Source organism: Gambusia affinis, linkage group LG06, assembly GCF_019740435.1.
Source record: "Gambusia affinis linkage group LG06, SWU_Gaff_1.0, whole genome shotgun sequence".
Classification (NCBI taxonomy): domain Eukaryota; kingdom Metazoa; phylum Chordata; class Actinopteri; order Cyprinodontiformes; family Poeciliidae; genus Gambusia; species Gambusia affinis.
Genome location: NC_057873.1, coordinates 9,387,524 through 9,409,696, shown reverse-complemented (window position 1 = coordinate 9,409,696; position 22,173 = coordinate 9,387,524). Strand labels below are relative to the sequence as shown.

General features: G+C 38.4%; 1 protein-coding gene across 2 annotated transcripts in view; it reads right to left on the bottom strand.

Annotated features, from left to right (window-relative positions):
• The window catches only part of LOC122832660 (calsyntenin-2-like), a 266,537-nt gene that overhangs the window by 7,107 nt on the left and 237,257 nt on the right, over positions 1 to 22,173 (bottom strand). For both annotated transcript variants that reach the window (XM_044119639.1, XM_044119638.1), the window contains 6 exons: positions 19,675 to 19,841; positions 16,004 to 16,152; positions 7,734 to 7,945; positions 4,352 to 4,522; positions 4,121 to 4,266; positions 2,177 to 2,300 (listed from right to left, as the gene is read on the bottom strand). In XM_044119639.1, the coding sequence (XP_043975574.1) occupies positions 2,177 to 2,300; positions 4,121 to 4,266; positions 4,352 to 4,522; positions 7,734 to 7,945; positions 16,004 to 16,152; positions 19,675 to 19,841 (969 nt within the window). The remainder of the gene's footprint in view (positions 1 to 2,176; positions 2,301 to 4,120; positions 4,267 to 4,351; positions 4,523 to 7,733; positions 7,946 to 16,003; positions 16,153 to 19,674; positions 19,842 to 22,173) is intronic.

Genomic DNA, 22,173 nt, shown 5'->3' with positions numbered 1-22,173 from the left:
GAATCATAAGAAAATCTTAATAGAGCCCCGCATTTCCTACCTGGGCTCAAACTGTCCCCTAATCCTGACCTTTACTGCTTTGGTTGACTCTCATTATAGACATGATGAGATGAATGTCAGTGAAAAAGCTCAGAGAGATGGAAACCAGAATGTAAGGCATCCATATATCAGCTGAAAATATCTTTCAATTGTGACTTTTTAGATATATTTAAATTGTTCAGCTTGAAAGTCTGCCCTGAAATTTAATTTTTGAGAACTATTATTTACTATTATTGATATTATCAGTATCAATATCAGTTCGCCAAGCAAACTGTGGTTAAAAAAAAACATATTTACAAGCAGAAAAAAATCATAGGCTCTTAGATTTTTTTCCCTTTGCATCACATCATTACAAACTATGAACACAGAATGTATTATACTGGGATTTCATGTAAAAGACAAGATAGCACTTAAATGTGAAGTGCAAGTAAAAAGATTTACAACAATTCAAGTTGTCATGAATCACATTGTTTTAATTTGTTCTCATATTATTATTTTGCACTTTGCAATTGTTTATTTTATTTTTTGCTTTTTCTATTGTTAATTTTTAATATATCAGCATGTTATTAAGGTCTAAATTCTGTCCTAGATTTGAACAAAACAACTGAAGAAAAAACAAAAAGCACCTAAAAGCCAGAAGATTGATGATATGTCAAGCTTAAACTGAAAATATTGTTACTGGCGTTGGCAATACGTCCGTGTATTAGATCAATACCAAAGTATGCAGTATCACATATTAATAACCCTTTTAGACAAGTTTGTTCTATCAGATTTTAAGGTTAAAGTCTAGAATTGAACATTCTGAATGAATTGTGTGCAGTCCTCACGGTGAGCATGCCAGTACAACTCACCATGTTTTATATTAATGAGGTGACATGATGAATAGCTCATAGCAAAATATTTTATTCTGAAAATAGAGCAGATACTCCTTAGCATTTTTTTGTTAAAAAACACTGAAGGTTAAAAACTTTTGTTAAAACAGATCAGGCTGTACCCAAATCTAAACACTGGATGGATTTACTATCTAGAAGAGTTGCTTTTTGCCTCATACAAAAACAATCATATTTAATCTACATTAGACTTATCTCTACTTATGGAAAGCCTGTGACGGAGGGCTACAAAGGCACATCATAATGTTGCAGCACATGCTGAAGCACGACTCTGGTACTGAAGTTGTTTATTTGGTTCACTCTGATCTCCAGCCGCCTGGAAGATGCGTGAATACTCTGTGCCGGCCCTCTTTCCAGCAGTCCTTCTCACCAGGAAGGACTGCTGGATGGTGTGGTTAATGAGACTACGGCTCACAGAGCACTCTTCTACTGATCATTTGATTCAGTCTAGTTTGTAGATTTTCACACCAAATTCAGGGCCTTTGATCTTCTGAGTAGCGCTTCATGCAGTAACTCGAAAGTCTCCGTCCGCACAAGGGCATCACCATCCCTCCAAGTACTCAACATATGGCAAGTCTACAGCAGCAGGCACATGTGCCTAAAGAGTTGGGAATTTCTCTTTGTGGAGTATTTAGTTTTTTGCCATACGCTGATTGCTCTGCCACTCTCTGCCCTCTTTGTTCTTCTGACCTCCTTCCACACCCACACCCACACACACTGCTCCGTTAACAGCCTCAGCCACTGAACTCTCCAGGACTCTAAGTAGAATCCATTAGAGTCTGATGAATAATTAAATCACATGTGATAGATTAAGACCGGCTCCCCTCCGCCAACCCGTGCTCCTTTTACCTCGGATCACTCGGATGCTCAGAGGGACGAGCCAGAGTGGCGTTCGAAAGCAGCCCCTTGAGCAACAGAGTCATAAACAAACTTAGTAAAAGGAATTGAGCATTCTCTTGGATCTCCACATCTACATATATATCTTTACCCCACAACAGAAAGCTGAGATGAGTTATGATTTCTTTGCCTTTTAAGTCAGGCTTTTAGAATTACTTCGATTTCAATTTTCTGCAGATCAAGTGTGGTTTTCCCCCCCATTTCATAGCAATGCAATGGTTTGTGTTGCTCGCACAAATCCCAGTAAAATACATGGAAATTTGTGGTCGGAACAAAACTGAACTCTGTGTGCTGCAACCGGCGCTTGCTGTGCTGTTTGGTACTGAAATCTTACAAACATGTTTTCCTACCTGAAGCATGGTTGGGGTAAAGGTCACTGATCATGGATGGGTGGTGGACCACCTGCATGTACTGAGGCGGGGCCACCATGTGACTGATGTGTTCCTCTGTTTCTGAGCTGTGCCAGACACTCACCTGGTGGAAGGACAAACAAAATTAAGTTGAACCAGGATTCCTGGCTTTAAATGTTTAAATCATTCAACCCAAACAGAAGCTTCCTCCAGGTAAATTAGAAGAAAGTGAATTTTTCTTCCAGTCAGGAAGACAAACTGTGACTCACTCATCGGGTAAGAACCAGCAGCTATCATGTGCAAATGTTTTTACTGCTAGAAAAGGCTGCTTAAGTACCTAAGTGCAGCATTTGTGCACCTAGTGTTTTTGGAAACGTGTTAAATAAATAAATTTGATCTTGACCTGGTGTAGAATGCTTCAGAGGAAAAAGAAATCCCAGTTGATGCTCTGTTTCCTTTCTTCATAATGTGAAACAGCTGTCTGACTTCTGTTGAATGTGTACGTGTGCAACAAACTCATTTTCTCTTTTTCTCCTGAACTGCCATTTTGCCCAGTTTATGTGACAAAGAAAATGGTGTGGATGCCCTTTAGTGCAGTTTGCAAGAAAAGTGACACATGTGAGAACTTGCTGTTGCTATTAATTTTACATTTACTATTTCAAATTTTAGGATAATACTTTTTTTTTACCATAAAGTTTTCTTGACTATATAATGTCCTAAGAAAATGTGTGGATTCTAATGTTTACTCTCAATGAAAAAAAAGTTAAAAACTCAGAAAGAATGGCTTGATTTAGATCTTCAGTAATTTGGTTCACATATTGATCATTGATCTGTATGTTATCAGTTCAATTTGCAAGAAGCTGTGAGCTCCTAAGAAAACATCAGTGTGTGAATCAGGAATATATCATATGTTCAATGCAGTATCGGAAGCATCAGTGAAAACAGTGAGTGAAGGTCACCAGGTGTGAGGATTCCTTATGATGTATTTTGTTTTTATTTGGATATTGTTCCCCTCCTGAGTTCCCAAGTTCAAATTACAAGACAAATGGCCCCTGAAATTGAAAAGTTGGACCTCTCCAAGCAGCTCCAAGGTTTATTTCCAACATGGCAACCATAGGTAGAAACGTAGTGAAGGTTGCAGACAGTGCTTTTTGTGAGAATGTTACTTTAGTTTTCCCTTCTCTGCATGTGGACCACATTACATCTATGGTGGAATATTGACTTAAGGTGCTTGACTTATCTACAAGGACTATGTTATCATCCTTATATGGTGGCTAAAACCAAAGCACTCAACAATTGTAATAATGCTGGTTTGGACATGACAATTTTTTATTTTTTATTATTTGTACCAACAGATTATCTAACATTGACCTTTTTGCATTCTGGCTTAGTTGCAGATGTCAAACAATATGATGAAAAGAGAAAACAACTATTTGGTTTCTTGCTATTTTTGCAAATGGCGATCAGCAGTAATTCTGAAAATCTGTTTTGCTGCAGCCGGTGAAAGTCATGTTCATGTTCCATTTGATGCTTGTGTCAACTGCCATTATTGAGCCTATTATATTGCAGTGAGCCATTCAGACTTACCCTCTTTTTGCCTCAGCTATAGAGATTCAAAAGAAGCAGGGAATGAAGCAGTCCTCTAAAAGAGGATTCTTAAAATCCTCATTGTAGTTCTCAAAATGTCTGCTGCAAGCAGCTTCATTTCTGAGGCTATTTTCATTTAGTCGTATTTATGTTAAATTAGATTCAAACTATGTACGCTGTTTTTGCCGCTTGTTATTGCCTCAGCTATCAACAAATTGATGATTTCAAGTCAAAATGACCCACGGGCACAATAACGGCAGGTGAAAAGCATATAAACAATAAAACGTCTAACAAGCTACAAAGAAAACAAAAATAATATAGAAAGAAAAAACACTATTAAGCTGCTGGATGGCTGACCTCAAGGGTAAACTCGTTGCTGGTGTAGCGGCCGTTGAGCTCTGAGCAGGTCAGGCGAAACCTCCTCTCTGTCAGCTGTCCGGGCTGCAGGTGGTAGTAATGTACCTGTCTGATCACTTGCTCATAGTTTGTCATGGAGTCCACGCCTGCAGGGACAGTACAGGCGTTGTTACTACAAATATTTTATACATGCAGCAGACACAACAGAGTGGTTTGATGTCGGTCGCCTACCATATATGGACATGCCGGACGTGGAGTTGGTTGCATCGAGGTGTTTTCCCAGAAGCGAACTCAGCTGCAGCTGGAGAGATTCTTGCTTTGGATTTAGCTCCTCCCCCAACACAAGAATATCACAGTAGTCCAAGTTATGAATGATCTCCTCCAGGACGCCGGGTTGATGAGCTTTGCAAACAGAAACATCACGGTACAGTCTTACTGTCTGGTGCTTAAGCATGCAGAAGAGATGTTACGCTGGCAGATGCCTTTGCTATAAATTGCAAGGTATTTGAAGTCAGCCAAAAATATTTAGTTAGGATTCTTACAGATTGTTTTGAACCATTTTTCAAAAGTGGAGAAATTATACAACATCTTTTGAATTTATTTTGGAATAGTCCACAAAAGGTCAAAATTACCGTATACATAAAAGTTCAGATATGTATATTCACTAAAGTTGCATGATATGATATGTTATGTTATGTAACGCTTAATAAAGCGTTACACTTCAGAATTACATTATATTACTAGTGTGTGCAATATTCATATTGTTAATATGTGGAGTGAATTAATTGTTGGCTAAAATAGCCCAAAGGTTATGAACTTGCATTTTTCATGCTATTGCAATATTTAACAAGTTGGTCAGAGTCTCACAGCAGCAAATAATCACACATAAGTTAGCAGTTATTTTAGAAGAAAAGCCAATGTTCTACAGTATAAGCACCTGGAAACTACCACTGACTACTACAAACAGCAATTTAGGACTAAAAATAAAACTGTAAGGATTTCTCAGACCAAACCTGAGAGAAAAATATGGAAACAAAATGTAATGCTGGGAATGTAGAAGCAAAAATATGTATCATTACATCCAAAAATTATTCCTTTAATAAAAAAGTGAAACAAAATAAACTCGGTCAATCGACATTCCAACAGGACATGACTCTATCTTCCACACACCCTTTAACAGTGGAATCCAGCATAATATAAAGCTGATTGTAGAAAGGATCACAAAGAAAAGAGTTCAGCTCAAAAGAGCCTGAGAGAGCAGCTGAACACCAAAGGAACAAGGAATCAGTGACCTCTATAGCAAAGCAGGACATTTGAGACAAGACAGATGGCTTGGGAAAAAGTGCCAAAGTATCGGGCATAAAAGACGGTGACTTTCAGAATCATCTGAATCAGTTTGGAAAAAGATATCTTAGGGAATTAGTGGGAGGAAGACACGAGGAAGTGCTGTGTTCGGTCAAGTAGAAGACAAACCAATGAGACAAAGAGACAAAGTGTCATAAACATCCGCAGAAAAGAAACTCATAGCATGTCTCGCAAAAGAGATCCGCAGTTAATCTTAAATCCTTTAGGCTTTGACAGAGCACAAAATCTACCCATTGTGACACTTTAATGTAACTCCTCCCTGACAAATTCCTATAAACTCTTCCCGTCCATCCGTCTTCCATTCTTTCTATTCTCTGGTTTGCTGCTAATCTTTCCCTCCCAGCCGTAGTTTCCATTTCACTTGCAAAAAGAGTTCCTCTGACTCCCTGAAAGCAATGCCACTTTCCGCTCCTCTTCCTTCACACATTACGCACAATGGAGGGATAAAATTTCCCTCCCGCCCCGCTTATCTGTTCCTAATTGACTGCCAGCGGCAGGGTTGTGAGGCGAGGCGGGCGGTTTCTTGCCTCTGTGGTCTGATCGTTGGACAGAACAGGAGCTGGTGAGATTTAACTGTCGCACTCGTTTGCCACCGGTCAAGGCAGTGCAACAGAAAGAATCAACCCTCGGGCAGGTACAGGCCGTATTTAGCAGCAGGAGGTCTGCAGTTGCTGAGTGATAAAGAGGAACTGGAGGGACTAATACCTGCAGACTGGTGTAGAGAGGGATGGACTCTGCTGCAGGTGAATGACTCAACTTGGTGGGGAGTAATCAGAACAAAAGGCTCTCGCTTTCACTGCAGCTAGTGCTGCTGAGAAGAGCTGCTCACCCTTAAAGGGGCATTGTTTAGTTTACAGCTCTCTTAAGCTTGTGTTTGGATGTCATTGTGTTTCCATTTTTTGCAGGTTTAAGCCTCTGTGAGCGATCGCAGTGGGACTTTAACGGGAGATAAATTGTTTCGGGTTAATTATCTGTGACTTGCAGAAGAGGTGGAAATAAATAAGTTGTACTTCTTTCCACTTTCCACTTCTTTCCAATCACATATCCACAGGATGTGTGATTGACTTCATGTTGCTTTTTGCTTCTTAAATTTGTCTTTATTATTTTGTTAAGATTTGCATTATAATAACCAATTTGCTGGATATGAAGAACTTGATCTTCATATTTGGAGTAAGGCTTAAAACAACCACTACTAACGGTAGTAACTCCCACCCATACTTTTTATTGTCAAAAGGTATGTTTACAAAAACGTAATCTCAGTATAAATCCAGCTGTTCTCTAGAGGCCTCTGAGGTTTGTTAGAGAACAATAGAGAACAAATGGCGTCATAGCAGACAAGTCAGTGAGAAAGTTATGAAGACATTTACAGCTGGGTTTGGTTAGAACATAATATTCCAAGCTTTAATCGTCTCATAGCGCTCCTAGATAACACAGTCTGTCTCCAGACAATCTGAGTTTAAGTTATTCTGCAAACAACTAGCAGAAAATTTTGTCTTTGGATGTACTAAACTGGTAGTTACTCAAAGTTGGTTTTATATTAACTCAGAGAGTCTAAATATGAACGCATACCAAACATTTCACATTTTATTTCCAAATACCATACATCCAGAAATCAGAGTCAAAGTCATGACTTTGACTTTGGATTACAAAGTCATGTAATCCATGACTTTGTATTTTTCCCTCGTCTCAAAAGACAAGTATACATTAAAGTTTACATGAATAGATGGTAACTATTTTTGAAAACAATTTACCATGAAGGACTATCCTCATTACATGTTTAAGGAGAAAAACCTTATATCCCAAGTTGGAGAATTTGCCATTGTGAGAGTGAGAGCGCGACGGTTTGATGCTTTGACTTGACGGATTGTGCAGGTGCGGCGGATGAAAGCAGCATCTGCTTATCCACGGTCTCAGGAGGTGTTATGAAATGTTTATCTTTCTCTGAAGGTTTGCTTAGCGAGACAGGTGATATGTGAAAGTGCTGGTGGGCTTCATGACTGAGTGAACACACCATGAATATGAAAAACACTTGCTGAAATATTTACCCAAGACAGAGTTCCACCTATGGGGAGGTATATACTCAGTCTAAAAACTTTGTGAGATAGTCAGACCTTCTTCCCTGTTGGATGAGAGATTGGAATGCTTGTGTTCACAATGTGGACTTCAGGGGCTTACAAAGTAGGAAATGAAATCATAAAAAGCTTCACCGCTTATTCCCAGCTGTTGTGAGTGAGTGTAAAGGTCCTACCTGTGTGATGGGGGGTGGTGTCTGCCCTGGTGACTGTGCTGATAATGTGGAGGTCCTGAAACAGAGCGATGCCTCCCGCTGCTCTGAAGTCGGAGGCCGACTGGCTGAGTCTCTCCACCCCACTGATGGTGATCCTGGGCTCACTGGGCTGCAGCACCATCACCACCACCTCAATGCTGGGGATCGTGATACACGTGTCTTCACCAAAACACCTAGACCAAACAAAGGGGAACAAAGAAGTGAGATGAAGAAGAAAAGAACAGCAGGCTGAATCACCAAGCACAGGTTGGTTGAAATGACATCAAAACTGCGTTTCTTTGTGCTGTGTCACAGTAAGGTTTTAGTTTGTGACTATTATTTGAGAAGCAACAGGGGTTCAGGGTCACAGACAACGTCAACAAAGCTTGGACCACAAGCAGAGTTAAAAAGTAGGATGCTCCATTTCTTTTTTCCCCCAAATGAAAACAGTAAAGTTAAAAATCAGAGCTGAAGGAAATGATTTAGAACTAATATCAGCAATCGCTTTGAGAATAGAAATATTTTTTATTGTCCCCAAATGGGGGCAATAAAGACACATTTTATTGTCCCCCAAATTCAGTTGCGACAGCAGCTTTGGAGCGTTCACGGTCACACAAGAAAAAGAAGAAGCAGCATCCATAAAACCCCTTTAGTGTTCTGGTCGTTAAAACTTTTTACTGGGTTATTTTCAGACTTCAGATTTGGGAAGTTGTTCACTACAAATTGTATCCCTCTTTTGGATCTTGCAAAACCAAAGGGGGGAGGAAGGGGGGGATAATGGCAGCAAGAGAACAAACCAAAACAAACACAATTATGGCACTAAATCGTACAACTCCTTGTAAAAGTATGGAATCACAGGACATGGAGATCGCACACTGAGAAGTGTCCTATGGGGAAATTAAAAAAAAGCTAACATTTGACAGAAGACTGTTTATTATTCTAGCTTTGTCAAACATACCACTAAAAATGCATGATATTGTTGTACTAATTGGCACATCATTTTTCAGATTATGTGCATGAACAGACAAAAAAAAACAAAAAAACAACAACAAATGTATTAGTACTTCATCTGAGTTTTATATCAGCTTGAATATTTGGATTCTTCAATTTCACCAAAGACAAACAATATTCTGCACGGTTTTGTTTTTTGTGCTTCTTCTTTTGCCATCCCACATGTTAATTTGCCCTCCTAAAGGAGCGTTGTAACCTTTCCACTGTGTAAACTGTTGAGGGCTTGTTTCCTGTTAATCATCTCAGAGTCACAGCTCAATAAGATCCACAAACTACAGGATGATGATGATTAATGTGAATAAATATTTGCAATTGATTGCCACATTAACAGATTTAATCTTTATGAACAGTGCTGCCCACATTTGCTGGGACCTCTGGTTGAGAAATGTAAAAGCATTGAAATGAGTTATTCTCTCATTGCAGTTTTGAATATTTTAGTAAAACTAAAATAGATAAATATTTATATCCCTAAAAATCTCTTTCAGATAGACAAAACTGAAGCAGTTTCTTAAATGCAGACTTTTCTTTGCTTTTAAGAATTTCTAATAAGTAATCTGCAACTTTCTGTTTGTCTTGAGTGTATGACATAAAACAGAGGCCCGTTTCTTTCCGGGTCTGGCCACTAGCCTGGATCACAACCCATATGTATCTTATCTTATCATGTTAATATTTAATATGGTGGGGGATCTGTCATGCAGTGGGTCTGCTACTTCAAAAGTGAAGGGAATCTTGAGTCCATGGATTCGTAGAAATCTGGTAGCTTATCCTGAATCTGGATAATGATCCAAAAAAAAAAAAATGGAAAAGCAACCCAAAAGTGATTCATCAGGTACACAACTAAATCATCTTTCACAGCAATCTATGACTCAAAACTCCAAACATCCATCTCTGAATGCTCTAACATTCTGAAGTGTTTTGTGAGAACAGTGTGTTACGGCCCTTGGCCTCTTGGGGCTGTGCAGGCTCCTTTTTGTTATGCAGGTTCAGCTGTGAGAGCACACCTTCCTGATTGGCTGCCTGGAGGCTGCAGGAGAGCTGCTACTCCATTGGATCAGCAAAGCCAATCAGACGCTGATGAGGTCCACCTGCACCATATAAAAGGCTCCTAAAATCATTCCTCCGGTGGGGCAGCCAGCAGGAAGAGGTTTTGTGAAGCTGTTCCCCCGCCTCTGATACTTGTAATTGCTTTGGGCAGTTTTGAACAGTTTTGTTTTTGCTTGAAGCTTGTGTTTGGGAGGTTTGGTGCTCCCTTTTGTTCTTTCTTTTGGGTTGGTTTGAGTTTACTTTGGCTTGACTTGTTTGGACACTTTGTAATTCCATTCTTTAGTTTGTTATTTCTCCTTGTTTTTTTTTATTCTCTCCTGTATTATTTGGGTTGAATTTATTGTGTCTTGGTTCTGTGAAACCTCCTTTTTTTTGTAATAAATCACATTTTTATTTAACCCCTTTTTATCTGGACATTTTTATGATGCCGACCGCTGGACCCCTAGACCTTGGGGGCGTAACAAGTGAGAGCTCTACCAGTGGAGAAGTATTAACAGCAAGGTTACCATTAGTTGTGTAATCTTAAGTTTTGCTAAATACATATCTTACTATTGGAATGTCTTTCCTTGTTAAATAAATATACTCGATGTTTGAGTTTATTAGTGTTTCAGAGCATGCTGCTGAAGTAAAATCATGAATATATTTCAATTCTTTAAACCCGTCTTAGCCAGGGGTGCCAACAAACGTTGCCTACACATTATATTTTACAAACCCAGAAGATAATTTGCAGTCATAATTCAGAGGGTTATTTTGTTACAAGAGACTAAATATCTTCCAAGTGCTGTTCTCAAGAGCATTTTTTTGCCAGAGGGTGTAGTAAACCTCCTATCAAACCTCTGATAGTTCACTGAAAAATCCTAGAAAGATCTATGCCGTAATTACTACAGTTATTTAGAGGGTAATACATTCGGTCATGTCTGCTTTCAATGAGTAGAATCAGAGCTGCCGGACTAGACTTGTTTTTGATGCCTGCCTCATAAACACACAGCTTCCACTGGCAACAAATAAGGAGAGGGAGCTCATTGAGAGCTTAGAATTAGCTGTGGTCTTACAATGAAGCCTGGGTAAGCGTTATCCATAACCCACATACATCTGCCATGTTCGTACATGTATACGTACAGAAATGATGCAAAGCCTGACGGATGCACTGGTGGAAGACTGCAGGTTGAACATCAATCACATGGAAAACAGGAACTATTTAAATGAGAATGGAAGCTGAAGGCTTGATGCTGCAGCTGATGGTGATGCTGTGGTGGGAGCTGAACAAACATGCCGGCTTTTTGTTTTTACATTTCACCAAGGGCCTTTCAAGCACACAAACGTGTTGGTGGGAGGGACATCAGAGCTTTCCCCACATACTGTGCGGCAGCTACAGGAAATGATAACATGTTTTCTTTCCTGGATTGGAAACCTGGAACATACAGTTTACGCTGCAAGGCATTATCTGTCTTTTTCCACCTCCATCCTGATGTAAATTATGCTGCAATACACCAATCCATGACACACATCAGCATAATGTTTTCCCATCTCAAGCTGGGATGTTTCTTAGTTGTTTTTTAAATGTTTTAAAATTTGCATTTAAACTCAAAAATGATTTACAAGAACGTCAAAGCTTTACTTTTTATTTAATCATTCAGAATTCAGTCAGTTTTTTTTTAAATAATTATACAAATTGAACCCGTAGGTTCAAATTTTACATGTAAAATGGCCCAATTTTCAGACTTTTGAAGAAAGACATCTCATACTAATCCCACCTTTACCTCAGAACAGAAATGAAAAGCTGGGAAAAGGAGAAAGAGCCTGGATTATGTGAGTTATGTTTAATTTTCTCTTTGAATAAGCAAAATACTTTTGAATTGTATTTGAAATTTACTGAAATTGAGGAGGTGGTAAAGCCTTTATAAAACCACTGAGGGACTTTTAAAAGAGCAGCCAGCCTTGTACTTACACCCTCAATCGGAATGACTGTCACAATAATTTTGAGATTTTTATCCTGCATTGCAACTTTCCTTCTTTCAGTTTAACGTTATTATCCAGCAAACATATTTAATAGATTGCATAAACAAGAATTGGGTGACCAACTCTGAATTAATTTTATTTAATAATTTTAAATTATTCATAAATGACGTCTCACCAACTATAGAAATTTCACAGTAAAAACAGTGAAATAAGAAAATATTATTGTCATATCTTTATTATAGTTGTGTGTTTAAACATATGAGAAAATACATTACTGCGTAAATGAGCTGTATTAATCCCAAATCCATTGTTTGATAGTTGAAGAATCGAAGGACAAGTAGCAAAAAGTAAAACTAGATATGTTGACATCAAAACTTTCAGAAATGTGTAACTATATAAAACTTTAAAGCAAAGTATTCCAACACAAACTTTCAAGTTTATTCATGTTTGAAGCAGAGGATAGACAGCTGCTGCAGGGTGTTTCCTTCTTTCAGAACCGAAAACCGGCTTAAGATCCACAATTAGTAGTTTCTGTAATCTCTTTAGATGTTTTCTCTGCTTGGTGCTCGGCAATGATTTGACCCTTCCAACCATAATAACATCTTTTCCACAACTACATGATGTCTCTTTCCACATGGTTGTTTAAGAAATAGAAGCTACTAATCTCATCTGTTGGGGTTAAATAACTTGTTGCCAGCTGAAAGACAGTTAGCCACGCAGTAATTATCCAATAGGATGCTTCGTTAAATCCAGGTGGCAAGGCAATGAATTACATATAAGACTTTTTTTTTTTTTTTTCTTTCTTTTTTTTTAAAAACATATTCAAGAAAGAACAGAATATATAATAAAATAAAAATCTGGTGGAAACTTAAATTTGTACTGATATTGCAGAGGACAAAGAGAAAACCCCACAAAAATAAAAAAAAAATTATGTTGCTTTTTGCTGCTCTTTCACGCCTTTCTTGACAACAAATGAATTAATGTGTGTTGTTAGGTTTTGAGTCATGGAAACCTCAGAATACTTTGGAGTGACACATCAGTCAGAAAGCCTCTGTACGTCCGTCATCATCATCTTCCTCACCAGGTACGCTCGCTCACACAAGTCTCTATTACAAACAAGCAGAGAATTGAGGCAGCTTGAAGGCAGTTGGGGCATCATTTTGGGAATGGAGCAGGAAAGCTGTGCTGAGTTGAGTCATAATTTGATGTGTGCTGTTGCTCTGCAGCTCCACTAGGTCCATCTGCATGTACAGGCACCTCTGTGCATCAGAAGCGAATGGATTATGAAAGAGTTCCAGATTAAGTTTTGCTCATGTTATCTTTAAAATGTGCACAAGCCAAGGCTGACTGAGTTTTTCCATTGCTTAACTACATAGAAAGTCTGGCAAGTTTCCTTGCTGCATCTGATTTTCACACAAGCTTGTTTGGACCCATGGCTGGTGCGGTGAGAAAATATTCTGTACATTATGGGATATGTAGTGTGAATAGATTGAGCACCATAGAACTAATTGGTAGGCTGATACAAAATGAAATTAACTGCACTGAGGGGCAAAACCATACATTCTTTAAAAAGTATTATTTCCTCAGTCTCCAATTGTCATTGTAGATATTCAAAGAAGCTGTGTTTTGTATGAGTTTTTGTGTTGCAGAAAGAAAGGTTGAACTGCATTATTAAAAGAAGGATGTCCATGGGACAGCATGACCATGGTGAGTAAACCTTTTACTGTCATAGAATATTAAAAAGAAGCAAAGTGACTTTACTGAGAGCTGGATAAAAACTATTGTATCTAATCCTACAAAATTCATCGTTTGGATTTACAGCAGAGGTGTCCAAAGTGCAAACCATGGACACCTCTGGAATAGTCTCGTCTTGTAAAACCTCTTTCAATAAGGCATTTGGGATTAAAGAATGAATCATACCTGCCATACTGTTGATGAGTATTGACTAAAACCATTTCTAGACCAACCACGTAGAAAACAGCTCACACAAAAAAAAATCATTCTTTTAATAAGGCACACATTGATGCTGCAGCTGATGGTGATGCTGGGTAAGCGTTATCCATAACCCACATACATCTGCCATGTTCGTACACGCATACATACAGAAATGATGGAAAGCCTGACGGATGCACTGGTGGAAGACTGCAGGTTGAACATCAAGGTCTATAATGATTTACAAGTCCTCTTTTTTATACAAAAATCAAAGTACTTTGCTTTATTAAAATATTCTGTTTTGTTTATAGAGAAGTTATATTTTATTGCAAGATGGAGTGCAAGTACTTAAACTTTGCAGTTTAGTTCGGACACAACTGATTCACAGCCAGTAATCTTATTTCGTGGTCAACCTTTTTCCAAATTCAATTGTGTTTACAGTTATTTTGTTTACATCATGCCTCTAATACTTAGTGACAATAAATGGTAGGGGCCAATGTTTCTGCTGGTCGTTCTTCTGGATGGAGCAGTAAAACCGCTAGCTAAAAATTAGATCAGCAGAAGGATCCAGAACACACTTAACACACATTTGCTGCTGTTAACTCAAAGTAGATGAAACAGTAACAACTATGGCGAGAGGCAAACTGTTTAGTGGTCCAAGGTTGATAAATGTGTAGAATTAAAGGTCATTAGCAAAGCCTCCCAAGGTTTATTAAATACTCAATACAGATACTCGCCTTTTAAACGCAAGAGCAAAAAAAAAAAAAAAAAAAAAAAAGAAGTTTGCCAAATTATGTTAAACCATTTCATTAAAATATTCACTGCCGTTAATAAGTTAATAAGAGTTTATGCTTTGTGGGCAGTAAAAGTTTTCTATCTATCCTAAGGTTCTAATTTCATCATCTGCAGCAGAAAAATTGCAACTGGAGCAGAAGAATATCAGAGGCAGTCTATTCTCATCAAGACATTAAACCCTAAGGCTGCGATTACGTGAGGCCGCTGTCTGGAAACTGCTGGTATTTCCATTGCTGACCACTAAGACACTTTGAATCCAATGTAGTTGTTATGGTAGGCACTATATGGCGCAGTGGCTGAAGAATGTCATTGGAACGCATATGCACTTTTGACCCATAGCTTCCGCTTCATTTAGAAAGCAGTTGTCATGAGAGGCCTTATTATGGGGCACTCACATTTTGGCTAGTTCATTTTTATTGGACGTCCGCTGGTCAAGGTTGGTCAAGATAGAAAAAAATTCTCGTATTTTGGTCACCAACTGGTTTTCTTATGTTTCTCTAATATCACCAACAAAGTTGATAGCATTTCCATGCTTCTGAGCATTTTTAGAAAAATCTATCAAGTCAAAAGAACTGTAATTAGGAATTAGTGTCGCTTGCTTATTTTTACTATGTAATACTGCCATTATGAAACATCAGCAAGAAACCTGCTTAATTGCCAACTTACTTCTGCAAAACAATCCTCACTAGACAGGCTGTGTCATGAAGTTGCCAAAATTTTCTGGCAGGAAGCCAAGTTTCAAGTTTAAATTTGCATATTTTTAGAGTCATTACAGCTTTGTCCGGGGTCTGCAAGCAAAATTTACCAATGCAATGATGCAAGCTTATTTGCGTATTCATAATGTATTCTTTAACAACTGCTATGCCTCCAGCTTCAATGGCTTTGGTTTATCACCAGCCACCCGTGCAGCGTGCACACACAGTCCTCGGGTCCGTGTCCGTGCAAAGACCCTGACGGGAGGGAAGAGAGATGGAACCCAGGGCTGTGCTGCAGGGGTCTACATATATTTAAAACAATCATGAATTTTAATAGTTACCCGCTGAGGGAGACTGTTTTACAAGCCACTCGCTCTTTTTCTCTCCCTCTCTCTCTTGCACATACAGATTCACGTTCAGTTTTTTCATCTTTATTTCCCGACTCCTCCAGCAAAACCCGCCTGGAATTATTAATACATGACATGAGGATGTTAAAACTAGCCCCCGGTGGTGACAGCAAACTAAATTTGGTGTGTTAACAGGAAGTGACAGCCAAAGAAATGGCAGCATGGGGACAGGACTGAGAAAGACGTGTGGAAATCGATGTGTGAAAAGAGAGTTACATTAGTCAAGGCCCTCTTCTGTGTTGTTGTTACACTTAACAGAAATGTTGAGGTGGAATAACATTCACAAGAGAGCCACAGAGACCCAGAAACAATACGAGGCATGCTAAATATGAAGGAATCCACAGGGGAGAGGGGAACAAGTTGGATGGAAGTCAAAATAACTGCAAGAACAAATCGGTGACACACTTACTGGACAGTGGTGGAGATCTGCAGGCGGCGGATGCCCGGTGTGGGAAACTGGCGGGAGTTTATGTAGGAAACTTTCCTCACAGCTGTGTTAATGTTCTCCAGATTCTCTCCCTCCATCACCAAAATGGACTGAGCCGGGTTGAAGTGGAACTGGGAAATGGAAGAAACGAAAAGCACGTGGATGTTAAAAGAACTGATGGACATTCATATAGTGGATCACTCTGGTTTCTGTTTTGGAAACCGTCACTATCCGTCTGTTAGCCATGAACAGGCCAATCTGCCGGAGGACAAAAGTGATCTGAGTGTCCTGTTCTCCTGAAGCTAACTGGCCTGTCGTTTTCTGAGTTCAAAACGGATTTCAGGTCAGAGTCTAAAACAGAAAACAGGCTAAAATTGTGTTATTTTGAACACCTGGGGGTGTAGCGAGTTGGGAGAACTACGAACCTTGCATAAAACTGTTGGTGAACATGTTTACAGTCAATTACAAATTCAGCAGGTGCAGAGCAGCATCATTAATCACTTGGAGAGGTATCTGTGGCCACTTTGTACAGGAGATTCCGATAATCACTCTCCTCTTAACTCTGCAGCAACTCCAGTGGGAAATTTGTGGCTATTTAGCAGCTAAGTGCTCCACTTTGTTCACCAAATAGCTTTGTCTGTCAGTTATCTGATTGCAGCACAGTTAGTGTACAGATGTTTTTCTTCTCTTTCGGAATAACAACTTCTTGAGGCTGCAGAAAAGCAGACTGAAGTTATTCAACAACTTTAAAATAGCTTGCACTGGTAATTTGTATGTGCCAGAGTTCTGTAAACTATTTATGAGCATAAGGTAGTACCTACAGATAATGCATTTAATTGGTATTGACAATGTAGTCTTTTGAACTCTAACAGCTAGGAGCAACTCAGTGGTAATAAATGGACATACTGTATATTCAAAAGATGAAAGTAGCATTTAGATGACATACGTGTAAATTTCGGAAAATGTTTGGAGTCAGGATTTGGATTTAAAGTTACAATTCAGCTTTTATAGTAATAATGCTCGTTGGATCAGTGTCATTAGTCAGGTCATTCTCATTTAGCCAAGTAAAAAAAATATGAAATGAAAAAAACAAAACAATTACAGGCTGTCCCGACCTAATAAATTTTGGTTTGTTCTGCAAAGTTTCCTTTTTTTTTTTTCTTTTTTTGGACTTTACAGCAACTCTGAATGAGAAGGAGGTGAAAAACCATCCATCAGTGATCATTTTTGGTACAATTGTATGTGTATCAATAGAATATCAAACAGAAGAAACTAAAACAAAATAAAATCTATACAATCTGATTCCAGTCCTTTGATACTTTATGACAGGACTTTCTTGCCCCAAGATGCTTTTGTGTGTTCCTACTGCAACAGCACTGATTGCCACCTATTCCTTCAAACTGGGTCCTGGCGACAAGGTGACACTCCCCAGAGTTCTCCCCTGTCATTTTCCCATCCACATTACCCTTTCTCTTGCTGACTCCACTCAACATCCTGTTTTCTGTCACCACTCTTACTGCCTACCTCCCTCAGACTCTCCCTCTAAGCAGGATATTCTCCTCTGATTGCAAAGTGCCAGCCCTCCACCTCTCTGGATAAACTCTTTTCCTGAGTTCCTGCACTCTTATTGGAGCCACATAAGTGTGGCTAAGAAGAAGATATAATGATACTCTAAAGATAAGCTGCACAGGCCCTTAAGAGGATATCCTCCCCTGCTCTCTCATATCCCAGCACCTCGTTCCACCGAGTCGTCTCAGAAGGTTGCCAAGCATCTCTTCACTGCATCGCAGCACAAGGAGACCTATGCAAAGAGTGGGCTTTAGAAGAGAGCAAGACTGAAGAGGGGAAGATGAAAAAGAGTGTTAAAGGAGCTGATGGTGGGTGGTTAAGGGGGGGACAGCTTCGGGTGTGCACAAACCCCCATTTATCTTGTCTGCCCCCTGTCCTCCACAGCACAGGGAGATGGATTAGCCGGGCCGGTGCAAAGGTAAATTTAGGGGGAGAGAAAGAGAAAAGCAGATAAGTTTCATGAAAGCCAGCTGGTGATTCTGCTGGTGATTTAAAGCAAAACATTTCTCTCAACGCAGAGATCAAAAATGTGTGCTTCTCCTTGTACACATTCTAGAAGAATGTATGCAAAACGTTGTCTCGGTGTAGACAGGATAGGTTCTGAGCGGGAACAAGCTGTAAAGTATCCACAGCCGCAGAAAAACCTCAAGTTAAAGCAGCAGGGTTTTTTTACGAAAGAGAAGGAGGGGGAAGATGAGTGATGCGACTCTCAGGTCTGCTCGCTGCTGGTTCTTTGTGTGTGTGAGTGTGAAAAATAGAAACAGTAGCAGCAACTAGAAAATGATGAATGAGGCGCAGTCGACACAAGCCATTAAAAACAGAGATTCACTATGCATGTTTCAATTACATTTACACTTGTTGCATGTATATATTGTAGGTACTGTCTTTTTTACAACTGGGAGCAGCTGATAAGCATCTCAAAAGCTCAAATAACAACTGAATTATGACCCCAAGTCTCAGAGAGGTAGAAACAGAGGCCATACTGAGATTTAAAAAGTATAAAAGCAAATGAGATGGATTAGCAGTGCTTGCTAAGAACTGACTGTGTCCTCCAAGACATTTTACTGTGGAATATTATCTCTGCTTCTTAAAACTGAGCTTTTAGCATGTCATGCCAGTCATGAAGCATTAGATTATCAACTGGATACAATTTTATCAATTGAACGCCTTTTTTTTATTATCAGCTGTTTATTGATAGTTTTAATGCAATGTCATCAACGATTCTGAAATACTGAAACATTCCAAACATAATCCCTACAATAATTATAAAACATTTAGCCATGGCAAAAATAAAACAGCATTTCATAAAATCACACAAATCTTACAATAACTAATACTATTTTTAAAGAGCTTCTTATTTCCTGTAGCAGTTTTCAGAACAGCAGTGCTCGTGCACAGGAAGTTAATATTTGGTGTTAGATGTGCTATTTTTCTATCTCTGTCTTAACTCTGCTACAGATATCATATGTGTTTAAATTTCTGCCCACAGATTTAATCTGCCAGTAAAAGGAGGTTTGTGGTGCTTTCTGTGCTAATGACGCCTGTTCTCTTCATACCAGCTTAAGAACTGTTTCTATGCCAACACCATAAAATTATTAAACAATAATCACTCAGACGTTTTAGAATAATAACCCATGATTTAAAAAGATATTTAGTTAATTATGGAATGAGCTACCTAATATATTGTTGTCATGTCTGCCTTTTTAGCATTTTGAAATTCACTATAAACTAGTATTTTTTTACAATCCCACAAAACATACTCTGATTTACGGAAATAAGGTAAAATTTAATTTCTACTAACCCAGTAATGTTTACACTACACTTTGCATTTATAACATGATTAGATGTTGCCATGTAAAGTTTGCATTCAAAAAATCAAACAGTTACAAGATTATTACCACATTTGGAGGGATCATAGTTTTCAATATTGGATCTGCTAATCACTGTTCAGAGTCGATCAATGGAAAATTGGCGAGTTTCCACCTCTATTCAATTGTCAGATTATACAGTATCCTTTTTATAGTCTGGGTTAGAACTGGAAGTGGAGAGAGCTTAAAAGCAACTATCAGACTGTTTCTGTGTACCTTTATACTTTTATCCAAACTCTCAAGGGAGTTAATGTCCAGTCCTTCTTTGCAGGCCTGCAGACAGGAAATGACTTTCTGACTCTCGATCTTCCCTGGTCGGATGGTCAGTCCCGATAAGCTTCCCCGGAAGTACTGAGTGAACCGGGGCTTGGTAACTTCTCCACCTGCAAGCACAAACATAAACATAAGTATCCACATAAAGACTTTTTGTATTAGGAAAACCCTAATATTCACTTTGTTTTGAAGAAAACTTTAAAGACAAAGTCCAACTAGGTTTGCAGTGACGTTTTACGGGAACTACATTAAAGTCTATCAACGGAGTCAATGGGCAAAAAGTGGGCTGCATAGTTCTGCAATGCAACACAGAGTCATTTTGGAATAACTAGTCAGTGTAACACTTATTTTCAGATTGTAGGAAACGTGAATGTCTGGAAACAAACCAGCGCAAGCACAGATAAAACTTGCAAACTACTCACAAGAATGTCCGTTCTGAACTTAATCCTTCTTTTGTTATTTAATACCCACAGGTAAACTTTCTCAGGCAGGTATTCAAAAGCAATAACAGAGCAGAATGCACTGCTGATGAAAAACTTAGAATACTGCTTAAAAGACTATTTTTCTACCATATTTGAACACATTGATATTTGACATTAATTTTTATCAAGTCAAGTTTATTATATATATAAAATTTTAGCAGGAAGGCAGTTCAAAGTGCTTTACATCATAAAAACATCATGGAGTTATCAATTACAAAATAAGCAATAAACATAAAATCAGAGCAAAAAATCAAGCAATATGATTAAACTGTAGAAAAGGCCTTCTGGAAATGTCTAAATTTAGTTAAGTCAAGAAAAACCCACATTTATTTCTGTTTTAAGTAATATAATTAAAAATCACAGTTACTTAGCATTTTGATGCAGGTTGGCCTGTTTAACTATCAATATTGAGTTTAAAATGCTCCTGGCAGCTAGAGTGAGATCAGAAAAACTCTCTGAGGTCCTTAAAAAATAAATTTCTTAAAATATTCTGTCATCCGTCATTCCACTGTATGGAAATATATTTCGAAACAACTGCCAACCTGCTCAAGTATGGTACCGCAAGTGAGTTTAATCTGAAAGTCAGACCAGAAGGCACGATTATTGCTACTGTTGACATGAAAGTTCATGTTTGTTCAATCAGAATGCTACAACAGAAGTTTATCTTTAATGGAAGGTGTGCATGGAGGGAACCTCTGCTCCCTAAAAAAACATGACAGTCAGAATAAGGTTTGTCAGAAAGAATCCAACCTCTGAAAAAAACTTCTTTGTATTGATGAGTATAAAATCTAATTGTCTGAGCATGTTCTCTTATCAGGTAAATGTGTGGATGTTTCCTACAGAAGGATCTGCTGCCCATAAATTCCTCCTTAAATTCCACCTTGTATCAAATAGTGCTTGAAGTAAATCTACAACATTTACAAGCTTGTAAAATGATGTTGTGTGTTTGAGCAGTAAAGTTATGGCAAATATTTAACTGATTTTAGTGAGTTAACCTTAACAGTAGCACAGTGATTGCTAACCCCAAACAAGATGTTAGTATGCATAAACATATTTGATTCCCCCTTTTGTCCTTTTCCACTGGTGACATTTATACAAAAAGCATCAATTTAAAATTATGAGAACAAGATAACAGGGTTAGGCACAAGAAGAAATGAGCAAAACTACCAGGTATGTTGTTGAGCCTTTAGATCCCAAAGACCAAATAGCAGTTATGCCTCTCCATGTGGTGATAAGGCAGCAGGGAGCTGCAGTAAGTGATATTCAGCCTCCCTATTCAGGCTAAATAAAGGAGAGGAAAAGTCAAACAATTTAAAGTCTGTCCTCTGAACTCCATAAAGGCCAGAACCAGCAATAAGGGCCTCCAAACCATTCATTAGTTAAAAGGTTACTGTAGCTATGCCTATCAAACTTCACCTTTGCATTCCTTTCATTTATTTCTTCGGTCTTTCTCTGCTGTTCTTAAATTCTGGAAGTAATCCAATGGAGAACTACAAATAAAGAACATTTCTTTCATTCGTTATCTGCCTGGCAAAAGGCAGATAACGAATCCTGTTTTACGCATCAAAAATAAATAAATTAATTAATTAGTTAATTAATTAAACAAACGGAAGATGAAGTAAAGCAATGACTGATAATCTAGGTGAAACCCACTTTCTGTATGGTATCTTATAGCTTGTCTCCAAACACATCTTTGTGATCTTCAGTCTCATGGTACTCTTCCTCCCAAATGGATTGTTGCTTGAATTCGTTTGTAATTAGTTTATAGGCTTAGATGTGCAAAATCAGAGAATATATCAGTGTACATGGCTTATAGATTTGTCTGTTTTATAAGACATATTTGACTTTATTTCTAAAATAATGTGTGATGACCACAGATTATGTATGTATTTTATGTGATAATGGTGCAAAACTACCACTATCAGTTATTTGATTTTTTTTTTTATACAGTGTGTAAAAG